The following is a 22730-nucleotide window of genomic DNA, read 5'->3' as shown; positions in this document are numbered from 1 at the left end:
TTCATCACCACTGTATTTTTTATAATACTTGTATTTTGTTCTGCCTCTGTCATGTCCTTAAGTGTAGCCTAAAACAAAAACTATTTTCATTAAACCTATGCAAATATTTTTTTTGTTTTTTTGAGACGGAGTCTCACTTTGTCACCCAGGCTGGAGTACAGTGGCTCAGTCTCGGCTCACTGCAACCTCCACCTCCTAGGTTCAAGCAATTCTCCTGCCTCAGCCTCCCAAGTAGCTAGGACCACAGGTATGTGCCATCATGCCCAGCTAATTTTTATATTTTTAGTACAGACAGGATTTCACCGTGTTGGCTGGGCTGGTCTCAAACTCCTGACCTCAGGTGATCCACCCACCTTGGCCTCCCAAAAAGTAGTTGCTTTCAGGGTTCCTTTTTTCAAGTTAATTTTTTAAAGTAATATAGGTTCAATGTAGAAAACTTAGTAAATGCATACAAGTAGAAAAAAAAAAAAAAAAAGGCAAGAGTGGGAAAGAAAATTAAAAACACCTGAAAATCCCACTACATGGACAATTCTTAAAACCACTTCATCAGGTTTATAGAGTAATCAGTAAAATTGAAGAGAGAATACTCCCTTTGTTATTACAATAAGGAGAAACACATAGGCCCCAAATAAGAGAGATTGTATTCTAAGGCTAAATTTCCTTACATGCTGGGACTTTTCAACTTTAATTCTACATAGTTATTGAGCATTTATTATATATTAGGTACCGTGCTCACTATTGGGAATAAGACGTGGTCAAATAGACATTGTCTCTACTTTCATGGAGGTTAAATTTCAGTGGTGGGGGAGTAGACATTTATGAACTAGTCATGTATGGGAATGTGTGATATAGATTGAGTTAAGATGCTGGAAAGGAAGAGAACTCAGTTCTTTGAGGACATTTAATAAAGGAACCTACATGAGCAGGGAGGCATTGGGGTCAGGGAAGTGTTCCTAAAAGGAACGATGCTTAAATTGTGATCTGAAAGAACAGGAATTTGCTAAGCAAAGAGAGTAAAGGAGAAGAGATGGATTAGACAGCATTCCAGAGACAGTGAAGATTCTGTGATGGGCACACAGACAGCATGTTTGAATAACAAACAGCTCCTATGGCTGAAACAGTCAGAGTGGAGTGGGAAGGAGGGAGCTGAGTGGGGAGAGAACCAAGGCTGGGTGGTCTTCACAGGCCACAGCAAGGAGCCTTTCCAGCAGGTCATGACTTGATGGGTTCCTAGGCAGAGTGGATGGCCTAGCGTGGATCCTTTAAGATAAGGATCAGACAAGAGGGAGGTCAGCCTTTGCCTGGGCTCCCACAATGGAAGCTTGTTTGTATCCCTTACACAGGCCATTGTGTGCTCCAAAATGGATGTTTTTATCAGTCACAATGATCTCAGCTTCAATGCCAAACAAACACCTTCCACAAAAGGTGTTGCAGAGTGTGTAGCCACCTCATCATGAAAACAGCCACATAGCTCAAATCCTGGGACCTTCCAGGCAAATGCTTTTTCATCTCTTAAGAAATCGCATCCTTCTGTTTCTCACCTTCATTGATAAAATGACATTGATAAAAAGCACACACAGAAGTTTGCCAGCAGGAAGCACCCCCAAAGAACCTCTGGTCCTGCAGTTTCAGTTTGCATTGGGGTGGCAGGGGCGTTGAAGGGGGTAAGTGGAACACTGTCTCCCCAAAAGAAATCTGAAGAAGCTCATCATGTAAAATGAACAAAACAGCAGCATTACTCTTGCAGAGAACCAGAGCTCTCTTCCCCTTCCTCTATCCCCTAAGGCGGCTGCCCACACCACTTTACACATGTTAACAAAATAGAAAGTTGATAGTTCACGCAATGGCCAGCTTCCAGTAACAAGACATTTCTAGGAACAACTGAAATGTTTGGAAAAGTGAAAGATGAGAACACTTGGCAGTGGGGCTATGTATACCAGTGCTCTGGAACAACTTCAATAGCTCCTTGGTACACTTAAAATTCACACTTAGCCCCATGCCTACGAGGCCCCACTTGATCTGGTCTCTCCCTACCTTTAGGACCTCCTGCCGTATGTACTGTGAGTCTCTTCAACACTACACCCTAACTCGTTCCCTGCCCCAGGGCCTTTGTACTGGACCACCCTTACCTCATATTTACATGGCTAGATCCCTTGCTTCATTCCATTCTCTAATCAAATGTCACCAACTCAAACATCTCTCAAAAAAAAAAAAAAAAAACAGGTTTTGTTTTTGTTTTTGTTTTGAGAGAGAGTCTAGCTCTGTGGCCCAGGCTGGAGTGCAGTGGTGCAATCTCAGCTCACTGCAACTTCCACCTCCCAGGTTCAAGCAATTCTACCTCAGCCTCCCAAGGAGCTGGGATTATAGGCATGCACCACCAAGCTCGGCTAATTTTTTGTATTTTAGTAGAGACGGGGTTTCACCATGTCGGCCCCAGGGTGGTCTCCAACTCCTGAGCTCAGGCACATTCATCCCACCTCAGCCTCCCAAAGTGCTTACAGGCATGAGCCACCACACTAGGCCAAAAAGATCCTTTGTAACTACCTTGTAATAGTCCCTTCCCAAACCTGTCACTGTCTAGCATATTACCCTGAAATTTTCTGATTTGTTTACTTGTTTTTATCTGTCTCTGTCAACTAGAACATAAATTCTGTGAGGGCAAAGATCTAGTCTAACTTGTTCAGCATCATATCTGCAAAGCCTGTAACAGTGCCTAGTGCTCAATAAATATTTGTTGGATGAATGAATGGATGTAATAGTAGCATTCTCATACTTGGAGGACTGTCATGCAGACAAATTTATTTACTCATGTAAGAAACATTTATAGAGCAACAAATATTTAGACGTTTAATAAATTATTGAGAAACTAATATATGCAGGGCACTGGAGATGAGAGGCAGAAATAGAGACGCCATCCCTACCCTTATGGAGCTCTTAGTGTTGTGGTGGTTGGTGTGGAGAAACGTGCAAAGAATCATACGTGAGAATCAGCAGGACAAAGACTAATTGGTGTTCATAGGAGAAAGAGAGAAGATGCACCCCAGGGTTTAGGCCTGGGCAGATGAGTAGATTGTGCCATTCTGTGAGCAAGGAACACCAGGTGATAAGGGGGAGAAGGTGGTCAGCTTTAGAAACACTGAGCTGTGGAATATTCAAGTGGGAACATCCAGCAAGGAGTTGGATATCCAGGTCCAGAGCTCTGGAGAAAAGTCTGGATGAAAACACAGGTTTGATTAATAGTGGACAGTGAATGGTGTTTCAAGTCATGGGAGTAGATGAGATAAACCAGGACAATAGAAGAAGAAGAAAAAAAAAAATATTTAAGGGATGATCAGAGATAAAATCTGCAAAGATGCTAAAAAGGAGAAGCCAAAATGGTGGAAACAAAGGCACACCTCGTCATAGGAGCTGAGGAGGACAGTGCCTAATAGTTTAGAGATACCACATAGGATGAAAACTGAAAGGTATGCATTGAACTTGGTGACAGTGCAGTCCTTGGTAATCTCTGCTAGAGACATTGTCATGGCATGGTATGACTAGGCATGATATTTCTGTTTGCTGAGGAAGGACCTGAAGACTAACAAATGGAGAGAGATGTAGAAAACTCTTACAAAGTGCTTGACCCTGAGGGGAAGAATAGAGATAAAAGAGCTAATGATACTAGCTTGAAAAATACATTCAGTGATACTCTAAAAAACAGAACAAGGATCTAGAGTAGAAACTACTGGGAAGCGGCCTTGGCTCAATACCTAACTAAACTTTCTAACCATTAGAGTTGTTCAAAAGTGGATTAGGCTGCCTCTAGAAGAAATGAACTCTTGATTGCTGGAGTTATGGAAGTTCTATTAGCCTGAATGTTCTATTAGCAAAGAATAAACGTATCAAATCAGTAATCTAGGCCTCCACTTTAAGAAATTAGAGCAATGGCCAGGTGCAGTGGCACATGCCTGTAATCCCAGCACTTTGGGAGGTCAAGACAGGAGGATTGCTTGAGCCCAGGAGTTTGAGACCAGTCTAGGCAACACAGTGAGACTCCCCATCCCTATTCTTTATTTCAATTATTAAATAAAAAAGAAACTAGAGAAATAAGAGCAAATTAAACTTAATGCAGGCAGAAGAAAAGATATGAATTAGTAAGGAACAGAAACCAGTAACATTGAGGCTGGGTGCAGTGGCTCATGCCTGTAATCCCAGCACTTTTGAGAGGCAAAGACAGGCAGACAGCTTGAGCCCAGGAGGAGTTCAAGACCAGCCTGGGCAACATGGTGAGACCCCCATCTCTACAAAAGATACAAAACTTAGCTGGGTGTGGTGGTGTATACCTATAGTCCCAGCTACTTGGGAGACTGAGGTGGAAGGATCAACTGAGTCCTGGGAGGCTGAGGTTGCAGTGAGTCATGTTCATGCCACTGCACTCCAGCCTGGGCAACAGAATGAGACCTTGTCTCAAAACAAAAATAAGAAAAAGGAAACCAGTAACGTTGAAACTAAAAACTGGTTTTATGAGGAGAAAAAAATCATTAACACTGATAAACCTCTAACCAAGAAGAAAAGAGAAGACACAAATGACCAGGAATGAAAGAGGGACATTACTACAGAACCCAAAAAAATTAAAAGGACAATAAAAATGTTCTAAAGACAAATATGTAATATACCCATAAATTAAACTTATATGAAAGGAGCCAATTCCTTAAGAGACACAAACCGCCAAAACTCACTTAAGAAAAATTGATAAGCTGAATGGTATGTATCTATTAAAGAAATATCATTCCTACTTATAAAAAAAACTTCCAACAAAGAAAACTCCCAACCCTGTCTCTACAACAAAATTAGCGAGGTTGGTGGCACATACCTGTAGTCCCAGCTATTCAGGAGGCTGAGATGGGAGGATCACCTGAACCCAGAAGGTCAAGGCTAGTGAGCCATGATTACACTGTTGCATTCCAGCCTGGGTGAGGGAGCAAGACCCCATCTAAAAAAAAAAAAAGAAAACAAACAAAAGCAAAACACCCACACCAGACGCCGATGGTTTTACTTGTGAATTCCATCAAACATTTGAAGAGGAAATAGCACCAATTCTGCATGATCTCCTCTGTAACTGCCCAGCAGGTTCACCTTGCCCACTGCCCAGAGAGCCCATTTATCCGGACAGGGAATTGCAATGGACAAAGAGTAATGCATGCAGAGCTGGCTGTGCAGGGGACTGGAGTTTCATTATTTTCATTATTACTCAAATGAGTCTTCTCAAGCATTCAGGAATCAGTTTTTAAAGATAATTTGACAGGTAGGAGCTTAGGAAGTGTGGAGTGCTGATTGGTCAGGTTGGAGATGGAATCACAGAGGGTCGAAGTGAGTTTCTCTTGCTGTTTTCTATTCCTGGGTGAGATGGCAGAACTCATTGAGCCAGATTACCAGTCTGGATGGTGTCAGCTGATCCACTAGAGTGCAAGGTCTGCAAAATATCTCAAGCACTGATCTTAGGTTTTATAATAGTGATTGTTATCCCCAGGGGCTATTGGGGAGTTTCAGACTCTTGAAGCCAGAGGCTGCATGACCCCTAAACTGTAATTTCTAATCTTGTAGCTAATTTGTTAGTCCTGCAAAGGCAGACTGGTCCTCAGGCAAGAAGGGGGTCTTTTCAGGATAGGGCTATGATCAATTTTGTTTCAGAGACAAACCATGAACTGAGTTCCTTCCCCAAGTTAGTTTGACCTATGCCCAGGAATGAACAAGAACAGCTTCAAGGTTAGAAGCAAAATGAGGTTCGTTAGGTCTGATTTCTTTTACTGTCATGATTTCCCCTGTTATAATTTTGGAAAGGTGGTTTTATCTCCAAAAAATACAAAAGGGGAACTCTCCCCATCTTCTGAGGTCAACATTACCGTAATACCAAAACCTAAGGCATTTGAAGATAGAACTACAAATCAGTATCCCTCATGAATACAGAGCAAAAATCCTCAACAAAATGTTAGCAAATAAAATCGAGCAATACATCAAAAGGAGAATATATCATAATCGAGTGTGTTTATTTCAGGTATGCAAGGCTGATTCATCATTCAGAAATCATCCAGTGTAATTCACCATGTGAATATGAAAGATTAGCCTGAATGGTCAATAAGCAAAGTTTTCAGGTTATATAATGAATCAAAGAATCTAAGCTTAGACATAGCAATGAACACTTTGGGAGGCCGAGACAGGCGGATCACGAGGTCAGGAGATCGAGACCATCCTGCCTAACACAGTGAAACCCCATCTCTACTAAAAAAATACAAAAAATTAGCCGGGCGTGGTGGCGGGCGCCTGTAGTCCCAGCTACTCAGAGGCTGAGGCAGGAGAATGGCGTGAACCCGGGAGGCGGAGCTTGCAAATGAGCCGAGATTGCGCCACTGCACTCCAGCCTGGGCAACAGAGCGAGACTCCGTCTCAAAAAAAAAAAAAAAAAAAAAAAGACATAGCAATGAAAACCAAGTTGTGAGCTTTACTTTACTAGAAAGGAGAGAAACAAACACCTCACTTAAAAAAGGAGGAAAGAGCCATGCACGGTGGCTCACACCTGTAATCCCAGCACTTGGGGAGGCCAAGGCAGGCAGATCACCTGAGGTCAGGAGTTTGAGACCAGCCTGGCCAACATGGCAAAATCCCATCTCTACTAAAAATACAAAAATTAGCCAGGCATGAAGGCGAGCACCTGTAGTTCCAGCTACTCAGGAGGCTGAGGCAGGAGTAATCGCTTGAATCCAAGAGGCAGAGGCTGCAGTGAGCCAAGTCTGGGCAACAGAATGAGACTCTGTTTCACCGGGAAAAAAAAAAAAAAAAGTTGAGGGGAAAGTTTCCCCTCTGGATAAGAAACAGAATGACAGATCAGGCTCCTGTGAAGGGTCTGCAGAGTGTTCTTCCTCTGGTAGCCTCATTTCAAGGACTGGTCTGCAGTTAAACAGGAGTTGGGTTTCCCCTCTTGAACAGCTAGCCTTTCAGAGTCCTGGATTGGTGGTGTTCTATCCATGCCTGGGGTAGAGGAAGGCAAGGACACCTGCAATCTTGATTTTCTCAGATGCTTAGAGTCCCAGAGTGTCAGAGTTTGAAATGGAGCCTGGATCCTACCTAATCCAAGTGCCCAGAGTTGAAGAGAAAGCAGACCCCAGTAGAGGATGGCTTCTCCAGACTCCTTCCCTCCCCTTTGTTCTGAAATCCAGGGATTGTGAGCTTGTCCCAGGACAGTAAGCCCTTGAGACCCTATCTCCTGTCTTGCCCTAACCAAGCTCCCCCTCCAGCCATTGTATGTTTGCTTTTAAGTTTATCTTTACACATAAGAAGTCGCCATCAAAACCAATCTAGCCTGGGTTCTCATCCCTCTTTTCTTGCTAGTTGATGTCTGGTGTGCAGAAAACCAATCAGACATAGGCCTTTACACAGAGTCATCCCAGATTTGTAGACTGAAGACTGACCTAGCCACCTGCCTTGAGCCTACAGACCTCACAACCAAACAGACACAGACTAAGCCCCATCATGTTTGATTCTGTGTAATCCATCCTAATTCAACAAATTCCTTATAAGATTATAGTAAAAATGTATTGAGCTCTCATTATGTACCTGTGACTATGCCACAAGGTTATGCATTTTCTCATTTGATCCTCACAACCCATTAAAATAGGTACTGTTCTCATCCTCATTTTGCAAATAGATACAGACTTAGAGAGGCTAAGTAACTTGCCCAAGGTCACAGTGAGAAGAGCCAGGATTTGAACCCAGGTCTAGCTAACTCCAGTGCTCAGGTTTTCAGGAATGAAAAATCTTCCTTGTTTAAAATGAAAATTGCTTTCTCTTTCTTTACCCCCATCTCTGCAGTCTCAGGAGGAGGTCTGCGATTTGCTCCATGCCGCACCCTTCCAAAACATCTTGCCTAGAGTCTACATAAAAGGTAAGAAACCACTATAGCAGCTGAATAGCCGACCAGCATTTGAACCTTATTTTCACTTCCTAATCCCAGTCAACTCAGATCTAGTCAGCAAGGGGGAAGGTTAAAGCTTTGGACACCTATTGAATAACCAGAGAATCACAAATCTGAAGATGAACCCAGCCACCTGCATTGAGCCTACTGACCACATGACCAACCAGACAGACTCTGAAGCCTGTTATCTTTGATTCTGTCATTCATTCTAATTCTTCAACAAATTCCTTATAAGATTATAGAAATGACACTCCAGGCCCTGTCCCTTGTTCCTTCTAAAATATCTCTAGTATAGTGTTATCTAGGCTTAGAATTTAAATATATATATATATTAATATATTAAACCACTAAACTAGAGATATTCTAGAAGGCAGACGATTCCATTGTTGGACAAATCATAGAACATTTTTCCTTGTAAACACTACTTACACTTTCCAGAACGAAGGAGAGCAGTGCCACACACTCCATCCCATTTTTGGAATGCAGATACATCATCAGGTCCTTTGAGAGTTTTTCCTTCCCCGGTTGCCCCATGTGCCCTGAGTCTCATTTTCTGCTCTGTGACTCCTTTTGCAGAGGGGGAGCGCCTGGAGGTCCGGATGAAACGTCTGGAAGCCAAGTATGCCCCACTCCACCTGGTCCCTCTGATCGAGCGGCTGGGAACCCCTCAGGTACCAATCTTATATGATGAATGGGCTCTGATCACTGACAGGAACTTGAAAGCATTCGACTAAACCCCCTCGTTGTACAGGTCAGAAAACTGAGGCTCAGAGAAGGGAAGAGAATGTCCAGTACCACAAAACTGGCTAATATTAATAGCAACAGCAGGTCTGGAATGAGATTTGCTGACTCTCAGGCCTGAGTGTTTCTTCCATACCTTGTATCATCGTATATCCTGCCAACAAGTAGTCTGTTCATTTAAACAAGTATGGACTGTGTCCCTGCTAGATATCAAGAATCCGTTACTTTGTCTCTAAAAGTTAAAACTCCACATACTCTGTGAGCCAGCAGTTCACTTCTGGATATTTTTGCTAAAGGAACACTAGATGCTTATGTGACATTGTTTGTTAAAGCAAAAACTAGAAACAACCCAAACATCTAATAGTAAAGCATTGATTAAATAAAATGCTAAGTTATTGCATATTACGTATATACTTAATACATAATGAAAAGGCAAAATTAGATCTTGATGCATCAGTGTGGATAGATCATAAGCACAGTCGATTGATTGGATGAAGCAAGTTGCACTACAGTTCACACAGGATGATGCGTTCTTTTAAATGCACACAACAAAACCACATAAAACTCTTCTGAAAATGTCTGGAATGATGTCTACCTAGTTTATCATGGTGGCAACCTCTGAAGAGAGATGAGATAGAATAGAGTGGGAGAGAAAGAAGACTTCAGCCTTTTCTGTAGTGTTCTAATAAAGGTGAATGAGCTTATGTGTTATTCTGTAATTGTTAAAAACCAGTACTAGTCACGATGAACATCAAGATGAATAAGACAGGACCCCTGCCTTCAGAGAATTCAGATTATGCAGGGAGCAGGAAGAAAGAGACATGGGGGGAAAGTGGAGAAACAAAAGGTGTGTGCTGTCACCTTTCAAGTTGATTTAAGCAAGCTTCACGTTTTATGGGTGCAGGCAGGGGAAGAATTCAGGAAGAAGAGAAACAGGGTATTCTAGTGAGACAAGCCAATGCCAACTGTTTAAGAGATTTAGGATTGAAATTCGCTGTTGAACTTGCATTCCGGCGGTCCTCTCTGGTGTTCTCACCAAGGGCAGAAGGACTCAAATCCTCAGCAGAGGGCAGAAGGTGGCCTGTCTTCTGGCAAAACATGGTAAGTATTTTTGGAGCACGATGCAGAGCCTTATCTGCACAAACGTCACACGGAGGAAGCCACCCCAGTCCAGCCCCCGCATGCCACCAACCTCCTTCTGAAAATGGTGATTAAAAGCTAATGGTGGGGCCGGGCGCAGTGGCTCACACCTGTAATCCCAGAACTTTGGAAGGTCAAAGCAGGCGGATCACCTCAGGGCAGGAGTTCGAGACCAGCCTGGCCAACATGGTGAAACCCCAACTCTACCAAAAATACAAAAATTAGCCGGGCACAGTGGCAGGCACTTGCAATCCCAGCTACTTGGGAGGCTGAGGCAGGAGAATCACTTGAACCCAGGAGGCAGAGGTTGAAGTTAGCTGAGATCGTGCCACTGCACTCCAGCCTGGGCAACAGAGCGAGACTCCATCTCAAAAAAAAACAAAAAAAATGCAGCTAATGGTGGTTGGGTTCTTTAACTCACCACAGAGAGAACTCAGATACTCTAGAGCACACACATTTTCTTTTTTGGCCTGCAGAGGCTAAACAGAGGAGATCCTCTCCAGTGATTTCCTTTTAGGGAGAAAACCCAGTGAGTGACACGTGAATGTGTCTGCTCCCCACTGCTGCTGTCATCCTGCAGGCATCCGCCTCTCGCAGGCATCCCGCCTCTCACTCCGAAGTCTGGCATATGTTTCCACTTAGAGGACTGTGAATTCCTTCCCTGTTCTGGTGAACACCATTTCCTTGGGACTGATAGAAATCTCAGTCTGTCAAATGCTGAGTGTTTAACAAACAAAAGCCTAGACATTCTGTGGGACAGGAAGTGCTAGTTTTCTAAGTCCCCCATTCCTCAAGAAATAGTCCAAAACTTAGTCATTCCATGAACCAAAGAAAAGTTAACAAAATATTAACTTCCGAGATGGTTTGGGCACAGGGTACTCGTAAGATATCTAGGAGGTGACAGAGGAAGTCCGCAACATATTTAAAGCCGGGAAGCTTGAGCAGTATTGCATTCTTTGCATTTGTTTGAGACAAATTGAAGTGGCCTGCTTTGTTGCCCCACACTATCATGGAAGAAAAACTTGGGGCCGGGGGAGGTTAAAAGACAGGGATCCTTGTCCCAACTCCACCCCTAAATTACCTAGTGCGAGCCATTTTTCTCAATCTTTATTTTACCATCTATGTAATGAGATCATAGCTGCTTTACCTGCCTTTCTTGATTGTTATGATGAGCAAATAATAGAAGCATAAGAATTCAAAAAACATCGAGTCTTTTGAGAAGGAATATTGTTATATATTGTTATATATTCCTTCTCAAAGTTATAGAGAATGAATATTGAGATTATTTTGGCACAGCTTCACAAATGTTTTCTCTATCCCCTTGTTAAACTCACATAAGGGCAGAAAGAGAAAAACTCCCCACTGAGGGGAATAGAAAAGAAATGGATAAAAGCTATGTTAAACACTCCCCTCCCTACATAACACCAAACTGCAAATTGAGGGTATTCGCAGGAAGTGATCTATAAAGCACGTTTTCAAAGCAAAGAGAAAATGACAGACATACCAAACAAGACATGAAAGAAAATTCACAACATAAAAAAATACAATGTTAACACACACGGAAAAGTATCTGGCCTTACCAGTAATCAATGAAATGCACATTCAAAGAATGAGGTAAAATTTTTCATCTCAAGTTGACAAAGACTATTTCTGAATGGATTATTATTATTATTATGACAGGGTCTTTGCCTGTCACCCAAGCTGGAGTGCAGTGGTGCAATCATAGCTCACTGCAGCCTCAGCCTCCCAGGCTCAAGCAATCTTCCTGCCTCAGCCTCCTGAGAAGCTGGGATGACAGGCACACAACACCATATCTGGATAATTTTTTTATTTTTATAGAGATGAGGTGTCACTATGTTGCCCAGTCTGGGATACAGGAGTATTCATGAGGGTACAAGGAACAGGCTTCACACAGGTGAATGCACACGGATCAACTTGCCTTAAGAATAGTTTGCCACCGTATAGCAGATGCCTTTTAAAATATTTATACTCATTGACCCTTCAGTTAGTAAATATTCATCCTAACAAAATGCTCATTCACAGCTCACAGGATGTTATGTATAAGGATGGTGGGCCGGGCATGGTGGCTCACACTTGGAATCCCAGCACTTTGGGAGGCCAAGGTGGGTGGATCACCTGAGGTCAGGAGTTTGAGACCAGTCTGGCCAACATAGTGAAACTCCATCTCTACTAAAAATACAAAAATTAGCCGGGCATGGTGGCCCACACCTGTGATCCCAGATACTCAGGAGGCTGGGGCAGGAGAATCACTTGAACCCGGGAGGTGGAGGTTGCAGTGAGCCCAGATTGCGCCACTGCACTCTGGCCTGGGCAGCAGAGTGAGACTCTGTCTCGAAGATTTAAAAAAAAAAAAAAAAAAAAAAAGGATGGTGACTTTAGAATTGTTCATAATTTTGAGTTTGTTAACAATTTAAGATAACCTAAGTATATAAGACTAAATGAATTATATCAATGACCATTAAATGTAGCCATTCCTTCAAAATATTGAAGAAATGAGTTAAAGTTACTGATATATTAAGAAAAAAACAACATAGTAATATGACTCAAATTGTTAACTATACATGTATACATTCACATACCTAAACAAATCATACATATTTTAAGAATGCTTATCTCTGGGTAATGAGGTTTATGAAATATTTTTATCTCCTTAGAACTTTTTCTTTTTTTTTTTCCTAATCACTAGGCCATCAGGAAAGGACAAACACATTTCAAAGGAAAGGGAGAAAGCTCCTGTGGCAGTCAAGGCCCTTTTCATTGGCTGTAGTGGGTGGGGGCACCAGAGTTCAAAGTCTGTCCACAGATTTATAACCTCAGTTGCCAATTTTTCTATTCCCCCTTCCAGGACTGTCTGACCCTGAGGACTGGTTCAAATTAACCAAATGCACAGTCGATTAATTAGTAAACCAGAATTCTGTATGCATTAATTGGCAAAAGAATATTCACGGCTTGAGAACAAATTGGGGTCTTTTATTTACTGAACATCTCTCGTGTACTAGACTCTCTTTCTGAAATGGGGAGCCCTTTCTGGGGCCAAATAGAACAGAGTAAGAACAAATAAAGAGAATACAAACACACTCAAACACAGGCTCAGGATTTTTTTTTTTTTTTTTTAACACAAGAGATATTTCTAGCTAACTGTGGCAATCTCAGCGACTCTCCCTCAGCTCCCAAGCTGTTCCTGCCAATGAAATCAAGATGAGTCACCGGGAATCAGGGTTCCCTCTCCTTCGTGTTTAAAACACACATTGGCAAACTGCTTCTCCAATTCATCTTTTTCCTAGATTTCTTTCAGTTCGTAGTTGCCATGACAACTATACTCATGGTCCACATTTATAACAGACTCCTGCCTTGGTGTTTCCTGATTTCCTTCCCTTCATGGGTTCACTTAAAGGTCACCCTCTTCCTGGGGGCCTCCAGGGAGGGGGCTTCCGGGGGAGGTCAGGCAGGTGCCTCCCAGCCACCCTGTAAAATGGCTCCTTGGGGAAACCTCCCACTGGGGAGCTGATTCCATGAGTCCCCTGTGGATCTCTCAGAGTCAGAAGCCTGCCTTTTTTAGCTTTGTTCACAGATTTGGAGACCTTACTTTAACCTCCGATTTTAACATTTACCTTACTTTGCAGATAGCTTTCAGGACCTCTACCCCTACATGGTTTGACTCATAACGTGTGTAGTAATGTGTCTGACATCTAGCCTGTCTAGCCAGCTGCTTATTAGATGTGCAGTAGCCAGAACCCAGATGAAAGGCCAGTTTACGTTATTAATAGAGGTCATTTGTAACTGTCAAACAAGCACTTCTAGAGGAAATAATTATCTGAAATCATGGGCAAGTTTTAACAGTAACATATGTTCATTGTAGCACATTCAACTGTACAGAAGTATTTAAAGTCAAGAGTGACAATCCCACTCATTTCTCCAAGCCCATCTGTTCCCGCAACTGATGTTAGTCCTTCTAAAATATGCTTTACACGTACACACATCACACATACTTTCATCTGTGCGATTGTACATTGTCAATGTTTTTAAGTAGAATTGTAGTATACATTCGTTTCTGCAATTTACTCTGTTTACTTTACAACTTAACCAATAGAGCTAGACTGCTGGGTCAAATGTGAGCTTTGACACACACTGGCTGCCTCTCTGAACCTTAGTTTCTTCATCTGTAAAATGGGGACAGTAATGGCATCTACCTCACGGGATGGAATGGAGTCAATACTTATCAAGTGCTTAGAACAGGGCCTTATGCTTTACTACCCACACTCAGAAAGCATAAGCTAGTAGTAGTTACAGTAGAAGCAGTAGTACTACTAGTAGTATCATGTCAGTCTTTTCAATGGCTATCCAGCATTCATGACATGGGTAAATCATAATTTTAAAAATTAATCCGCTACTGATTGTGCCTGGATTTTACTTAACACCAGTAAGACTTACCGTGAAACTTCCCTGCTGTTGCATTCAGGATCATCAAATTTGTGCCCTGCTCTGAACAAGACCAGTTCTGGTGAATTCATTCCAGGTGCAGCCAGCTTCAGAGTTCAGGAATCTCTGGTGGGAGGTGGCAGATGGGCTCTAAGATGTGGATAGAAGGTGTGTGCGCCCTTCCATTTCCAGCAAATCGCCATCGCTCGCGAGGGTGACCTTCTGACCAAGGAGCGGCTCTGCTGTGGCCTGTCCATGTTTGAGGTCATCCTGACCCGCATTCGGAGCTACCTGCAGGACCCCATCTGGCGGGGCCCGCCGCCCACCAATGGCGTCATGCACGTCGATGAGTGTGTGGAGTTCCACCGGCTGTGGAGCGCCATGCAGTTCGTCTACTGCATCCCTGTGGGAACCAACGAGTTCACAGCAGAGTGAGTACCCGCCGGAGAGGGCAGGGTTACCCCCAGTCTGCCTGTGCTCCTGCAGGTCATGGGGCTACCAGAGTTCAGCCAGAAACGTGGGTAGGGGGTAGGGGTGGTTGGCCAACAACTACTTTGTTGAGTGTGTTGAGCTGACTGCATGGGCAAGAAAGAGCCCAGTAAGGGTTTGATAGTAAGACCCTCACTGCCTACCTTACCCCCACTACACTGCACCACTAGACAATGAGGAGCCTTCAGGAGTCCTTAGAGCAGACAGCAGAGCTAGTTCTTCCTGCACTCACCCAGCTACATAGCGAGGACAGAGTGGAAAGGCAGACAAGGCCTCCCCTCCAGCAGCCAAGAGCTCTAGGAAAAAGGTGTGGGGAGAGGAGGCTTCCCCAAGAAAGTGGTGTTGGTGAAGCTGTCTCAGAGCCGTGCTGGCCTGCAGGCTTCCAGTGCAGGGATGGGGAACTGGGGACACCCGCCCGGGTTGGGCTGCTGCTTGAGGACAACAGAGACAGCTGAAGGATGACTCTGCTGCCATCCAAACTGCCCAGGTCTCTTGAGAGTTGGGGGCCTGCGGTCAGAGCTTTGTCAGAACCAAAAGGACTCAGCCTCGACCCCAGCAGCATCTGCCCCCATGGCCTTTCCCTTCCCTCTCAGCCTGCTTCTGGCCAGTTGGCCTCCTGGCCCCTCTCCCCCTGGGTGTTCCTTCAGCTCCCTTAGAGAGTCAAGACAGATTCTCCTTTGACCTGCACAGAGTAATCAGCCACATACATCTCAAGGGCTGGGTGGATTTTTCCTTACAAATTCAGAGCTGCTTAAGAGCTTTTTTTTGTTTTGTTTTTTAATGTTAGTGATGCAAAGAGGTTGACACCTCTTTGTGGCCGCAAGGACTTATGACATAACTACCATCCCTGCAACTAATGAACCCACCCTCACAGCTTCCTTTGTACCCATTTTCTAGATTAAGAGACTTGGCCCAAAGACAGGCCTGCTTAGTAGCTGTACTCCTGGCCCAAGATGAGGCTCCCTCCCTCCCTGCCCTCCTCCGCCACCTCTCTCTCCAGCTGCTTCCTCTCCCTGCTCCTAGGCAGTGTTTCGGCGATGGCTTGAACTGGGCTGGTTGCTCCATCATCGTCCTGCTGGGCCAGCAGCGTCGCTTCGACCTGTTCGACTTCTGTTACCACCTGCTCAAAGTGCAGAGGCAGGACGGGAAGGATGAAATCATTAAGAATGTGGTAAGCAGGCTGGTGGCTGAGGCCTGGGAGGTGGGGCTGGGCTGACAACCAGGCTTTCACCAGAAAAGCAGGGGAGGAGCTGCTTGTGAAGGCCAGCTCCCCACACCGCAAGTACAAAGATACTACAGACTGGGGACCTGCTTAGAGGAAGCCATGAGTCACCCACTCATCACCTACTGCCATGAATCAGTTCACCCCGAAGGGCAGGGCTGGGCTCCAGACCGGGAGTGCATCTCCCCTGTCCCAATCAGACTCGGCTGATACCAGTTTCTCACCTGTACAAATATTCACCAAATACCAGAGCTGTGCGGGCACCTGGATGGGGTAGGTACTGGCATGGGGTGAGCTAGGCTGCTGTGGGAAGGGAGAGAAGGACCCTTAAACCAGGCTGCGGGCAGAGAAAGCTTCCCAGGAGAGGGAGGCTGTGTCTGGGCTGAGTCCAGAATGGCCCGCAGTAAAGAGCCAAGCAGCGAAGGCGGTATGGGGCAGGGAGGGTGCTCCAGACAGAGCAGCGGTGACAGCAGAGGCACTGAGGCATGAAGGCGGATCGAAGGGTGGGTCTCAGGGACCCAGTGAGAGGGGAGAGAGGTAGAAGCCACCTCACAGAGGGCTTTAAAAAAATACACATAAAATAGTTTCAATGGTAATTTTCAGTATATGATTCAGTGGCATGAAGTACACTTAAGTTTTGTACAACCATTCCCACCATCCGTCTCCATAGATTTTTCATTTTCCCCAACTGAAACTCTGCGCCCATTAAAAAATAACTCCCCATCTTCTCCCTAGCCCCTGGTAACCATCATTCTACTTTCTCTATGCATTCGACTACTCTAGGTACCTCATATAAGTAGAATCATACAGTATTTGTCTTTTCGTGACTGGCTTATTTTAGTTAGCATCTCCTCAAGGTTCATCCATGTTGTAGTGTGTGTGTTCAAATTTCCATCCTTTTTATGGCTGTATAATATTTCATTGTGTATATAGACCATGTTGTGTTTGTCCACTCACGTTGCTGTCACCTTTTGGCTGTTTTTGAAAATGGTTAATTTTGGCTACTATGAAACATGGGTGTACAAATAACTCTACAAATTTCTGCTTTCCATTCTTTTAAGTATATACCCAGAAGTGGAATTGCTGGATCGTATGGTAATTCTATGTTTAATTTTTTTAGAAACTGCATTCTGTTTTCCATAGTGTCTGCTCAATTTTACATTCCCACCAGCAGTAGACAAGAGTTCCAATTTCTCCACATCCTCATCAGCACTTACTCTTTAATAGTCATCCTGATGGGTGAAAAAAGTTATCTTGTTATGGTTTTGATTTGAATTTCCCTAATGGCTGTCAGTGCTGAGTGCTGTATTCATGTGTTATTTGCCATTTGTGTATCTTCTGTGGAAAAATGCCTATTCAAGTCCTTTGTCCATTTTTTTAATTCATTTTTGTTGAGTTCAAGTTCTTTACGTATTCTAGATATTACTTATCAGATCTGATTCGTGATTATTTTCTATTTTATGGGTTGCCTTTTCATTCTGATGGTGTCTCTTTGATGCACGAAAGTTTTCAATTTTGATGTAATGCAACCCTTTGCCTTTGCTTTTGATGTCATATCCCAAGATATTATTGCCAAATCCAGTATCACAAAAATTTTCCCCTGTGTTCTAAGAATCTCAGTTTTAACTCTCATGGTTAGGTCTCTGATCCATTCTGAGTTAATTTTTTGTATATGGTATAAGGTAAGGGTCCAGTGTTATTTTTCATGTGGGTATCCATTTTTCCCAGCACCTTTTGTTTAAAAGGCTGTTTCTCCCATTGAACAGTCTTGGCACCCTTGTTGAAAATCATTTGATCATATGTGTAGTAGTGTATTTCTGGCCTCTCTATTCTGTTTTATTCATCTGTATGTCTACCTCTATGCCAGTGCCACACTGTTGATTATTGTAGCTCTGTAGATTGCTTTAAAACTTGGAGAGGGTTTTTATGGGTCCAGTTAACACTTGATTGTCAGATCCAGGGGATTCCATAAAAGGACTTTAAGAAGGTGACATGATCACTGATGCAGGGTACACTGTACCTCACTGACTTCTCCTGTTACCCCCTCTTTCCACCCCCACCTTTGTCCTGCCCTAACTTGAACATCCCCTTCCTTCTGTAGCCCCTGAAGAAGATGGCCGACCGGATCAGGAAGTACCAGATCTTAAACAATGAGGTTTTTGCCATCCTGAACAAGTACATGAAGTCTGTGGAGACAGACAGTTCCACTGTGGAGCATGTGCGCTGCTTCCAGCCGCCCATCCACCAGTCCTTGGCCACCACTTGTTAAGCAGTAGGTCCTGCAGACGCTTTTCTGGAGGGGGAAGAGAAGTAGGAGAGAGAAAGCCACAGCCAGCCTGCCACAGGATCCAACTGGACAACGTGTGGGATGGACCTGGAAACAAGCACCTCCCCAGACACATCACCACTCCCTAGGGCGGGGCCTGTGCATGCTCTCCCATGACATCTCCATGCTGGTTTCTTCATAGCATAAATGAAAAAAAAAAAAAAAAAGGAAACAGGGCAGTGTGTGCTTTTTCTTTTCTCCCTGCTGAACTATATTAAGAACTCCTAGTTTCACCCTTTCTCCATCCCATCGTCGCACCCATCTGTGGTTGCTTCCCAAGACCGCCTCCCAAGATGGACACCTCCTACCCAGTGCCCATGTGTGACCCCAGGACTCAAGTCTCAGACTGTGAACACAGATGTGGCCATGCGCAGAGATGCCAGCCTGGCCAGAAGGGCATGCCTCAGCTTACTACTTCATCTCTCCTGGTTCCCTCCATGCAGTACCCTGGGTGGCAACTTCTCCCACTCTGGGTACCAGGGATTCTACCACATAGGCTTTCCAAAGCCCCATTCCAACTCCCTTCTCTCAGGGAAGTCCTAGAGAGAGGTCCAAAAAGCATTCACAGCTGTATCACACTCCATGCAGGTGGGGTAGGAGACTGGTCAGGCCTGCTGTGGGGAAGCGGTATGTATGAACACAGCCAGAAACGTCATAGTCCAAACAGGATGCTTTCAGGCCATCTCAGCTGCTTGATGGTGAGATGGTTTCCTTATTCCTACGGGAAAAGCTTAGCATTGTGCCACACAGGGGAAGCAGCTTTGAACAAATCAGTCATAGCACTGCCTACAGCATTAGCCAGTGACCAAATTATGGGCCACTTCTTGGCACAGAAATGCTTATCAAGGAACATTTCCACAAGAAATAAAATATTAAGGGGTTATTTCCACAGAGGCCCAAAAAGTCTTGGAAACAGAGGTGAGGAGGAGTAATAATAATTGTCAATGAGCTTTTAATACCAAGATATGCCCCCTGTCCCCAAAGAAGAGTCTTCTTTTAGGGAATCAGAACTTTCATTGTCCTAGAAGCTGAAAGATTCTTGGAACATTTTAACTTTTACTCTCAACTTGCTGTTCTCTTTACATTCCTTAAGTTAGACTTTGGGGTGTGACTTCCCTCCCAGGGGTAACATTTACTTCCATTTTCTAGACCGAACCAAAAGTCTTCTGCAAAATCTCCCACCGAGTGTGATGAGACCATTGAGAAGGATAAAAGCCTTTAGGATATAAATTTCTTGTTACAGAGCATGTCATTGTCAAAGCAAATCTGTGGCCCTGAGGTTTTAAGAATATCAAATGTGACATTTGATATTTCTCCAGCCCAGGGAAGTAAGATGGTTAGAAATGGTTGCCTTAATCAAATGGTCCCATTTTTAACCCCAAAGGAAGTGCCCACAGCAAGAGGCTTGCATGATGCACTTATGTCCTCCAGTGAGGAAAGGTGGGGCCACATGTGAAAGGCCCCTTAGGTCAGATCCTGAGAGTAGCACATTTGAGTGCAGATTCCTGGAACCCACCTCAAACCTACTAATTCTGAATCTCTGGGAATAGGGCCAGGAAATCTGCCCTTTCTACAAGCTACCCAAGTTATTCTGTTGCACATCAATGTTTGGGAACCACTGCTGTAAGGGAATCATTCTGGTCACCTTGAGCTTTGAGCTACCACTAAGCCATGAAAGAAAATACATACAGGGAAGAGAGAAGGGAGGAGATTGCAAGTAGAAGCTGGCAGATCCTCCTCTCTGGAGGTACCACCTTCTATTCTGATTTCTGACTTTTCCTTCTTGATGACCATAGATATGTTCCAGAGACAGAAGAGAGACATTACCCCACGTGGCAGAGAACATGCTTTCAAAACATATAGAATGTCAAAGTTCCAGATCCTTCTACATCTTTAGTCCTGTCTGAGGTTGGTAGCTGGCTTTCTGTAGCTGATAGATGGCTAGAGTTCCATCCAAATCCCTGACCACGACTTCGTGGAGATTTGAATTACCTATTTGATGAGATATTTATTTCAATAACCCACCTCTCTCACCCCACATTCATATCCCTAAATTTGACCCTCTGGGCCGAGTCATATTACCTTCAGGAGACTTGATCCCAGTAGATTGAAGTCTTCCCTTTCAGCAGAAAGATTTATTTCCCTGGCTTGCCAGTGGCACTGATTTCCTAACACCCAATGAGTTTAATATTCTTTCCTCCCTGGCATTACTGCCCAAGCCTCTTTTGATTTTTTATTTTGTGTGTGTCTAATGACCAGGAAAAAAATAAAGCTTAGGTTTTAAAAAGTTTTAAAAAAAAATCTGTTTCAGAAACTGTCAAATGTACCATATTTGTATTAAGAATTGTTGGGAATTTTTGTACAATGAATTTACATTTATTTATGGTGACTTATATTTACGCTTGTGATCAAATAATGATGTTAAATTCTTAAATCATATTTGCTATGCAGCTGAAGATGATATTTTGATTTGTATTTTGGGGGTACCTGTGTTGAGTTGATAAACATTTCCATCTTCATTAAAACTGCTTCCAAACTAGTAAAACCAGCAACTTGGTCTTGATTCCTGGTCCTATTCTAATCCTCATTGACCTGTAGAAGGCCATAATAAAACTAATTACTAAGCAAACAACCTAAAAGAGAATGAAAGAAAAATATAGGTTACTGCACACCAAACTAATGGCTTTGCTTGCTTTCCCACATGGGGAATTACATCTTTACAAATTGAGCCTCACATTTCACATAGCACCAGCTTTCGTAAAGGTCATCCACTAAGATGAATCCTAGGGCTGTTTCCTCTTCTGTCAAGTTGGACAAGATGATCTTTTCTAGCTCTGATATCCTGATTCTAGGTAATTTCCCACTGGTGCACTTTGAGAGGTCTACTTCACACAACATCTTTCTCAACCTATGTCATCACCTCATCAAATTGCCATCACAATGAGTCATATTTGAGCTAGTGTAGTGAGAATACTGTTAGTCTTAATACTGTTAGAGATACTCAGTGAAAAAAGGGTTCCAAAGAAGATAAATTTGGGAAACACTTCATGCTCTTTTCCCCATGAAGATCCAAAAGACTGAGGAGTCCTGCAGAACCTTATCAGTCTGGATTAACAACCTATCTCCTAGATTGTTTTGTTAGTGTGAAAACAGACTACTGATAAACACATATCCAAGACTGGGAAGGAAAGAGGTTTAATTGTACTTACAGTTGGACATGGCTGGGGAGGCCTCAGAATCATGGCAGGAGGGGAAAGGCACTTCTTACATGGTGGCAGCAAGAGAAAAACAAGGAAGAAGCTAAAGCAGAAACCCCTAATAAACCCATCAGATCTCATGAGACTTATTCACTATCACGATAATAACACAGGAAAGATGGGTTCCCCATGATTCAGTTACCTCCCCCTGGGTCCCTCCCACAACACATGGAAATTCTGGGAGCTACAAGTTGAGATTTGGGTGGGGACACAGCCAAGCCATGTCCTTCTGCCCCTTGCCCCTCCAAATCTCATATCCCCGCCTTTCAAAACAAATCATGCCTTCCCAACAGTCCCCCAAAGTCTTAATTCATTTCAGCATTAACCCAAAAGTCCACAGTCCAAAGTCACATCTGAGACAAGGCAAGTCCCTTCTGCCTACAAGCCTGTAAAATCAAAAGCAAGCTAGTTACTTCCTAAATACAATGGGGGTACAGGTATTGGGTAAATATAGCCATTCCAAATGGCAGAAATTGGCCAAAACAAAGGGGTTACAGGCCCCACGCAAGTACAAAATCCAGCAGGGTGGTCAAATTTTAAAAATCCAAAATGATCTCCTTTGACTCCAGGTCCCACATCCTGGTCACACCTATGCAAGAGGTGGGATCCCTGGTCTTGGGCAGCTCCACCCCTGTGGCTTTGCAGGGTACAGTCTCCCTCCTGGCTGCTTTCATGGGCTGACATAGAGTGTCTGCAGCTTTTCCATGTGCACAGTGCAAGGTGCTGATGGATCTACCATTATGAGGTCTAGAGGATGGTGGATCTCTTCTCACAGCTCCACTAGGCAGTACCCCAGTAGGAACTCAGTGTGGCAGCTCCAATCCATTTCCCTTCTGCATTGCCCTAGCAGAGGCTCCATAAGGGCCCCGCTCCTGCAGCAAACTTTTGCCTGGGCATCCAAGAGTTTCCATATATCTTCTGAAATCTAGGTGGAAGTTACCAAACCTCAGTTCTTGACTTCTGTGCACCCACAGGCTCAACACCATGTGGAAGCTATCAAGGCTTGGGGCTTCCACCCTCTGAAGCCACAGCCAAGCTCTACATTGGCCCCTTTCAGCCATGGCTGGAGTGGCTGAGACACAGGGCACCAAGTCCCTAGATGGCACTCACAGCATGCGGACCCTGGGCCCGGCCCACAAAACCACTTTTTCCTCCTGGGCCTCTGAG

At 43.9% G+C, this 22730-nt stretch overlaps 1 protein-coding gene across 3 annotated transcripts in view; it reads left to right on the top strand.

Moving 5' to 3' along the window:
* Positions 1 to 20854, top strand: part of CYFIP2 (cytoplasmic FMR1 interacting protein 2) — a 133752-nt gene extending 112898 nt beyond the window's left edge. For all 3 annotated transcript variants that reach the window (XM_008015141.3, XM_008015139.3, XM_038005523.2), the window contains 5 exons: positions 7846 to 7918; positions 8525 to 8619; positions 14462 to 14700; positions 15782 to 15929; positions 18082 to 20854. In XM_008015141.3, coding sequence (XP_008013332.1) covers positions 7846 to 7918; positions 8525 to 8619; positions 14462 to 14700; positions 15782 to 15929; positions 18082 to 18249 — 723 coding nt within the window. In that variant the 3' untranslated portion in view covers positions 18250 to 20854. The remainder of the gene's footprint in view (positions 1 to 7845; positions 7919 to 8524; positions 8620 to 14461; positions 14701 to 15781; positions 15930 to 18081) is intronic.
* The last annotated feature ends 1876 nt before the right edge of the window (positions 20855 to 22730 follow it).

Source organism: Chlorocebus sabaeus, chromosome 23 (genome assembly GCF_047675955.1).
Source record: "Chlorocebus sabaeus isolate Y175 chromosome 23, mChlSab1.0.hap1, whole genome shotgun sequence".
Classification (NCBI taxonomy): Eukaryota; Metazoa; Chordata; class Mammalia; order Primates; family Cercopithecidae; genus Chlorocebus; species Chlorocebus sabaeus.
This window is presented reverse-complemented; position numbering and strand designations above follow the sequence as displayed.